At 56.1% G+C, this 7,529-nt stretch overlaps 5 protein-coding genes across 5 annotated transcripts in view; 3 read left to right on the forward strand and 2 right to left on the reverse strand.

Moving 5' to 3' along the window:
* VDBG_01871 (MFS hexose transporter) overlaps nt 1-56 on the reverse strand; it is a gene marked incomplete at both ends in the record, with an annotated part of 1,766 nt that extends 1,710 nt beyond the window's left edge. The window contains one exon of the mRNA XM_003007637.1: nt 39-56. Coding sequence (XP_003007683.1) covers nt 39-56 — 18 coding nt within the window. The remainder of the gene's footprint in view (nt 1-38) is intronic.
* A 353-nt stretch (nt 57-409) lies between these two features.
* VDBG_01872 (cellulose-binding protein) lies at nt 410-2,492 on the forward strand (the record flags this gene model as incomplete). The annotated part of the gene is made up of 4 exons (XM_003007638.1): nt 410-633; nt 873-1,206; nt 1,271-2,239; nt 2,373-2,492. The coding sequence occupies 4 exons, from the start codon at nt 410-412 to the stop codon at nt 2,490-2,492; spliced, it is 1,647 nt and encodes a 548-aa protein (XP_003007684.1).
* Nucleotides 2,493-2,865: 373 nt separating this feature from the next.
* Nucleotides 2,866-3,840, forward strand: VDBG_01873 (conserved hypothetical protein; the record flags this gene model as incomplete). The annotated part of the gene is made up of 2 exons (XM_003007639.1): nt 2,866-3,261; nt 3,352-3,840. The coding sequence occupies 2 exons, from the start codon at nt 2,866-2,868 to the stop codon at nt 3,838-3,840; spliced, it is 885 nt and encodes a 294-aa protein (XP_003007685.1).
* A 127-nt stretch (nt 3,841-3,967) lies between these two features.
* Nucleotides 3,968-4,955, reverse strand: VDBG_01874 (conserved hypothetical protein; the record flags this gene model as incomplete). The annotated part of the gene is made up of 2 exons (XM_003007640.1): nt 3,968-4,518; nt 4,568-4,955. The coding sequence occupies 2 exons, from the start codon at nt 4,953-4,955 to the stop codon at nt 3,968-3,970; spliced, it is 939 nt and encodes a 312-aa protein (XP_003007686.1).
* A 1,776-nt stretch (nt 4,956-6,731) lies between these two features.
* The window catches only part of VDBG_01875 (conserved hypothetical protein), a gene marked incomplete at both ends in the record, with an annotated part of 1,053 nt that continues 255 nt past the window's right edge, over nt 6,732-7,529 (forward strand). The window contains 3 exons of the mRNA XM_003007641.1: nt 6,732-6,856; nt 6,958-7,264; nt 7,337-7,526. Coding sequence (XP_003007687.1) covers nt 6,732-6,856; nt 6,958-7,264; nt 7,337-7,526 — 622 coding nt within the window. The remainder of the gene's footprint in view (nt 6,857-6,957; nt 7,265-7,336; nt 7,527-7,529) is intronic.

A 7,529-nucleotide genomic window follows, 5' to 3' on the forward strand; every position in this document is an offset into this window, starting at 1 on the left:
GTCCTGGTTGGCAAGGCGGGCCGAGCTGGTTCCGTCACCTCTTCGTCAACCACCATATCGGGGTCGTTCTTCGTGTTCGAGCTCCATGATGCCTGCAAGCTTGATTTTGTGGCTAAGAATAGAGTCGGGCAAACAACTGTCGGTGATGATGGACTCCAAGATTTTAAACACCATCACAGTGAGGTGGAGGCGATGGGTTTATATGTGAGCTGGCTCGGCGAAGGGCTCGCCAGTCGGCCATGGTTCGGAAACAATGACTCGGTCCTTCTAGCGTGCCTTGCTCGGTCTGGGGAATCGGAACTGGGGTAAAATGCTCCAGAATCGGCTTGGAGTAGTGGAGATCTTGAGCAGGCTTCTCACGCTACGTTGGGTACCTGATCTTTCGCAGTGAACCGTCTGGCGGCGAGTCATGGTACGAAGCCAGCATATTAACAACCCATCATGCTATCGTGCTTCGCATTTCCTGATCGGGAACCAGCTCGGGACTCTGGAACGCCACGTGGTGACCCAGCAAAACCAGGCATCATGCGGAGGACCAGCCGTAGACCTGGAGTACAGATGGTGGGGCCCCTCGGGGTTGCATGTGAAGAGAACTGGAGAAACGACGGAGAATCTCACGTTGGCACTGAAGGAGTACGACTTCCAGCTCTTCGCGGTGCGCTTAACAATTCCGAATCAGGTTTAAGTTGGCATCTGGGTGTTATCTAAGTCCGAACCGGTGATGGAGCCTCTGACTGCCCTTCTCGTCGGCCTTGACAATAGATCAGCTCGGTTCTTCTTCCTCAGACTGCATTATCTTGAAGATGTTTCTTTCATAAACACCATTGACCCGAGAGCCGAGCTGAACCAACGCGCCACCACGCCCTGTGAAGCCCAAAGCCCATCGGTAGAAATCGTGCCATGAGTACCTCGAGCCTTCAGTCGTTTCTCGACAAGCCGCGCGTTTTCGTGCTGTCCGACATTTCCAATGAACCTGACGATGCAGAGTCGCTCGTGCGGTTCCTTCTCTACTCCAATCAATTTGACACTGAGGGCATCGTTGCTGTGACGTCAACATGGATGAAGACGAAGGTCTGCCCTCAAGACATGCACAAAATCATCGACGGTTACGCCGGCGTAGTCGACAACCTGAATAATCATACACATCCCGACCACCCATACCCGACCGCAGAAACACTACGCAGCTTGGTCAAATCAGGCCCTCCAGTATGTTGCTCCCCTCTTCCTTTTCAGTTTCTTGCGTGAAAGACTGACCTGGGTGCTCCTTCAGGTATACGGCTTTGAGGGTGTCGGGACAGACAAACCACTCACGGACGGCCACCGACTGCTTCTCGACAGGATTGAAGCCTCCTCCGACAGACCACTATGGGTGCTTGTATGGGGTGGTACCAACGTCCTCGCACAGGTGCTCCTGACGATCAAGGAGAAATACCCCGCCGACAAGGCGGCATCATTACGAGCCAAGCTGAGGGTCTACACAATCTCGGACCAGGATGACACCTCGGCGTGGATTCGCGCCGAGTTTCCCGACATCTTCTACATCTCTTCCGTCCATGCGTGGAACCAATATGGCCTCGCAGCATGGACAGGCATCGCGGGCGACAGATATTATGGTTTTGACCAGGGCGGGCCCGATTTCTCGAAGATGACAAAATCTTGGATCAAGAAGAATATCCAGGTTGGGCCCCTCGGCTCGACGTACCCGGACTACATCTTCATCCCCGAGGGCGACACGCCGACCTTCCTGTATCTCATCCAAAACGGACTGGGCGTCAGAGAACACCCCGAGTACGGCTCCTGGGGCGGTCGCTACGCCCTGACAGATCTCAGCGGCAGGGGCCTGTCCGGCAGACACTACAGCGACACGACGGACGCAGTGGTGGGAGCCGACGGCAAGACGTACACCTCAAACCAGGCGACGATCTGGCGGTGGAGGGACACGTTCCAAAATGATTTCGCCTCGCGGATCCAGTGGTCTTTGCATCCTGACTTCAAGGCCGCCAACCACCACCCCGTTCTCTGCGTCAATGACTCGTGGGGCCATGAAGCTCTAGAGCTCGAGATTGAGGCTGGCGAGGACATCGTGTTCGACGCGAGTAGCTCTTATGACCCAGACGGCGACAGCTTGTCGTTCAAATGGTGGCAGTACAAGGAGCCGACTGCCACGCAATGGCTGGTGCGTTTCGAGGTCTCGAATCTCGAGATCGAGAACCTGGACCCCGATGCGAGACGCGTCAAGGTGCGCTTACCGCCGCCGGAACAGTGCTGCTTTGACAGGTTCACCACGGGGAAGCCCCGTAGCTCGGGGCCAGCTACTTCATCTGGTTCTGGAGGTGACTGATAATGGTACGCCTGCGCTGACGTCGTATAAGAGGATCATGATTCAAACAATGAACAAAGACTTGCGAGGGGCTGCGGAGGCCGGGTCAGCCCCGGATAACATTGCCGAGGTGATGAAAGCCTTCGGCGCCGACGACTGGAATGCCAATTGAGATTTGTCAAACCTTGGATGAATTGGGGCGGAAGGGGGGGGCTTTGGTCGAAGTCAACAGGACTAGATAGATCAGACCAACAGTATCCGTTGGAAACCTCATTGTAGCTGTCTCCGAATCGAAGCCCTGTCAAGAGACACTCTGTGCACCCCAATGGCGGTACTCACGTCCCCAGTGATCTTCACGTGCGACCACATTCCGGCCCATCCGCATCACCAAACGGCACAATGCATCCGCAACAAAAGCCGGCAACTTGCTGTCATCTCCCAAACCCGGCCGAATAGAAAGGTTTCGCCAAGGTCCAATGACTTCATTTCTGGGCGCACTCTTCTTCTTCTTGTTCGGCAGCGCCACGATATCACCATTGTCCACAATGGCCCGACCCTCCTTGGCATCCCCAAATATCACCATCACGCGCCCATCGACCCCATTCGCACCATCGCCTCTGCCGCCGCCGAATCCTCTCACCCATGCCGACGAGATACTGGCCCAGTTCTCGAAGCTCACGCGCTCAACATCCTGGCGACTCGTGTCCAAGATCGCCTTCGAGGGCGTGCTCTGGGAACCAGAAGGGATCGCCAAGGTAGGGACGGATCGCTACTTCGTCTCTGCTGGCGAGTACACAGTCCCGACGCGGAAATTTCCTGATGGGCAATGGAAGGATGGCACGGACCGGACAGCCGGCGCTGGGTTCGGGCACATTGTCGTGTTTGACGGACAGGGCCAGCGGATCGCCGACGCAACGCTGACCGAAAAAGGTTCAACAGAGGTACGTCGACAATCGCAAATGGCCAGAGCTCTGATTACGTTTTCCGTTTTTGAAAAGAGCGATGGATTTCATGTGACACTAACAAATCAGTATCACCTGGGTGGCATTGACTACGATGGGGAGTTCATCTGGGCTACTCTCAGTGAATACCGACCGAACAGCACGGCCACGGTCCTACGCCTGAGTCCTGCCACCCTCCAACATGAAACCCTCTTTCGGGTAGGCGACCACCAAGGGGGCGTTGTCCATGATCCCTCGAATCGTACCCTGACGACTCTCAATTGGGGCGGCCGTGAGGCGTCCATATGGAGCCTTGACAAATCAGCACCACCCCTGTCAAAATTCGCACCGCCAGAGCGCAGAGTGACCAACCCGTCACACTGGATCGATTATCAGGACTGCAAATTTCTGGGCCACGCCAAAGCGTATGAAGACCGCGCCGTGATGCTCTGCTCTGGCATCGCGAAGCTGGCAGACGGGGTAGAGGTCGGCGGAGTCGCCATCGTCGACACCCAGACGTTGGAGCCGCTGATGGAGGTTCCCAATCACCATGAGGACGGACCACGGCGTGTTGGGTGACGAAGAATCCAGTGGATGTTGACGTAATTGATGGCAAGATGCAGCTCTACTTCCTGCCTGAGGAGGGCAATGCCACGTTGTACGTGTACGAGGCCGGTGCTGAGTGGTTGTGAGTCAAGGTGTCCGGCTAGCTCTGGATCGTATCTTTCATAGCTTCTTTAGCGTCTTCTGTGCCATGAGAGGCGTCGGTGTTTTGGGCCTGATCTTTGCCATCCTCAGGTTCGGCCTTCTCTGACACACCGTGACCGGTGACACCGCTTGGAGGCACGACGTCAGACGCGTCAGAGGATCGGCCGTCTGGCTTTTCAACAGTCAAAGGCCTCCAGTAGATACACGTGCTAGAAAATGTCGTGTACGTGCCATCTTGCGGAAAAGGCAGCAGCTTGTGTGATGCATGCATGTCCTGCATGCACTGGAAGTCGCCCTCTTTCAAGTTGCCCACGCCATCCCACGTCTCCCAACCGGTGCCAACGAACATTGCGGGCAATGTGGACAGTGCGGCCTCATATATCGGTCGATACATGTGAATGGCGAAGAGGAGAGAGTGCCGGTCGACAGCCTCGAAGGCGCCAGGAGACTCGACAACTTCATGGCCAAGGCTTTCGAGAAATGCCTTGTCGTTGGCTGTGAAACGCGGCTCCTGGAAGATACAGTGGATGGGCTCGCTTGATTCGTTGGCTATGAAACTGTCAGATTAGTCTCCTCTGACGTGGAGTCAGTCACGTACACAGCAGCTCAACCATGTCCAGAAAAGCAATCAACTGGATGTATGTCCTCCTCCGGGCGTCCCAGCCGCCATCTTCCGTGTCAAACGTGCCGACACCCAAGCATACCGCCTTGTTCACTGGCGCATGTACATTCTTGTTCTTCTCTTCAAGAAGTGCAGCGAGCCGTTGATGAGCATCCGATTCGTGCCATCGTGTGCGGAAGGTCTCGAATTCAGCGTTGATGTCGGCTACTGATTTCTGATGGTGGGGTTCGTCGGGTTTGATTTTGTTGGCGAGTGCCGGTGGTACAGTGTTTCGTGGGGCGCGCCGGAATCTAGACTTGGATTTCACTCTCGTCCATTCTTCCTGCTCGACCGGACGGTCTTCGACGGGAACGCTTTCCGACATAATTGATGGCGATCAATTGACATAAAGATGGCGGTTTTGACCAAATTTCGGAGGGGGGATTCGGCAGAATGAGGGGTAACTCTAGACCGCTTTCCCTAAGGATGGACACTGTGTGGCAGACTGAAGCCGAGCACCAGAAATTGGAGGGACCCTCGGCCTTTCCAACACAACTACAACATCCATTCCTGCTGTTCACAAGAAACACATTTCAGAGCATTAATTAGCATACTTTCACCAATAATCGCTAACAAGAGTCAATAACAATCCCCAGACACGTTGCAGGCAGATTCGCAAGTCATCTGAAAGTCGGCATGAAGCCTTGTCTTGGGTTCCAGCGATACATGGTAGAATCAATCTAAGAGTACGCCTCAGGCTGGCCCGCGCGAAGGATTCATCCTCCGGCAGTTGTGAAGCCACCTATTCGACAACTTACCAGGCACGTTGCGGCATGTATCTCAACGCCGAAGCAACGAATCGGCAGCGACAGCCATTGCCAAGCTTGGTGTTACTCGGATGGCCATCAGCGCAGCAGTCAGCTTATGGCGTATAGCGAAACCCAGGCGGCGGCGTGACAACATGTCAGATATTCGATCGACTGTGAAACCCGGGGTTGAGTTGTCGTCAGCAGCGCAGTCATCATTCGGCATGGACACGAAGCATCACAAGTCGTGGAATCGAGTACAACGCCGACAATCTGTGACTCCCGTAGCTTCGAAATCAATCGCCACGGCATCAAGGTCACCTAGCTCCCACATGTGCAGATACCACCATTCATGTACAGGGTCAGAAATAGCCCCCATCACCCACTAGGTCCAATACCAGGTCCGACGGCAGACCGGAGAAAGAGGGGCACCAGTACATAGAGCACACAAGCACACTGGGCTTGGCACGACACCAACTCCATGTCGGCGCTTACCAGCACCCTGACCCTTGTTCAGTGTTGGCTTCCCGCCACTCAGCGTCTTGGCCACCGAATGCCTGTTCGCATCTCCAGCTCTCCATTGGCTCCCCGCTCATCACCCGCCTGCACCCCTACTCTCCTCCCATGGACAAATCACAGACTCCCATCACAGCTGTCGCGGCGGCTCGCCAGCCCCCGAAGCTCCCTATTGGCTTCGTCTCCTGTCGGTCGCACAAGGGGTGGGCAAGTCTTTGCGGAAGCACGCGGCATGCAGGACAACTGCTGGTCGCGCGGCGCCCAGCTTGGCCTTCAAACTCCCCTCTCTGCACACGAGCCTGGCCAGAGCAAGACATGTCGCGGGCGGGGGTAGAGAGCCTTCAGTGACAGCCCATTGGGCGCATGCAGGTGTGCTGCCCATCTTCAAGTGGTCGAACGCCATGCGCCTGCATCTAGGCGGGCGGCTGGATCGTCGGGGCCGGGTGGTCTGCTGTGTCTGACCCAGTGATAATAGCTCGGGAGGGCCGCCTCACACTCACCCTCCTCTCCCGTCTCTCCTCTCAGAATCATTTTGCGACTCCGAAGACTGAATCGTCCTGCTGTGCGAGACGATACGAAGCATCTTTTAATACCGAGTGCTTGACTGCTAAGGAGCTCGACAAGACCAATACGACAATACCCCCGCGTTACACAAGAAGACAAACAAAGACGAACCAGCCACCTTCGGCATTTCGACTGACTGCAGGTGATCGAATCTCTTGACAGCCTTGTGAACAAAGAGTCTTCGAAAAGAAAAGCCTGTCGGAACTTAAGTCTAAACGAAACTCGCTGCATCTGTTGAGACTCATCTATCGAAATCCCCACACATTCTCATCACCATGCTCGCCTCAATTCTATCCGCCCTCGTCCTCGCGGCGACGGCCGCCGCCCACATCGTCATCTCCTACCCAGGCTGGCGAGGGAACAATCTCATCACCAATGAGACATTCCCCTACGGCATGCAGTGGACCTTCCCTTGTAAGCCTCGATATCTCCAAGGATCTCCTCCTTAACCGCCGGTCTAAACTAACACGCCATCCAGGCGGCGGAACTCCGTTGACGCAGAACCGCACATACTGGCCCACGACCGGCGGGCGCCGTCGCCTTTCAGCCCGGCTGGTTCCAAGGCCATCTCACGGCCACCATCCACATTAACATGGGCTTCGGCACCGGCGGCCCCGACGGCGGTCCCCTCAACATGTCCAACACCATGGGCGTCCCCTTCCAGATCCTCGGACCCAGCAAGAACCCCTACCCCGGCACCGTCTGCCTTCCCCAGCTGCCCATGCCCAACAATGTCACCGTCAAGGCCGGCGACAACGCCACCATTCAGATTGTGGAGCACGCCATGCACGGCGCGGCTCTGTACTCGGTAAGCTGGTTTGCTCTCGTGAAATGTCCTGTCTATCTAGAACAGCATGCTAACAGGTGTCCCCGTCCTCAGTGCGTCGACATTACCTTTGGCGAGCCCGGCGACGAGCGCATCGCCGAGATCAACTCGACGAACTGCTTCAACTCGACCGACATTGGCGCCGCCGACATCTACACCATCACGACGCGCGCATCCGGCAGCAACACAGTCGTCAAGTCCGGCGCCGAGGTCGTCCTCCGTAGCAAGCGCGCTGCTCGGCTGGGTG

Source organism: Verticillium alfalfae, genomic scaffold (assembly GCF_000150825.1).
Source record: "Verticillium alfalfae VaMs.102 supercont1.2 genomic scaffold, whole genome shotgun sequence".
NCBI classification, from domain to species: Eukaryota; Fungi; Ascomycota; class Sordariomycetes; order Glomerellales; family Plectosphaerellaceae; genus Verticillium; species Verticillium alfalfae.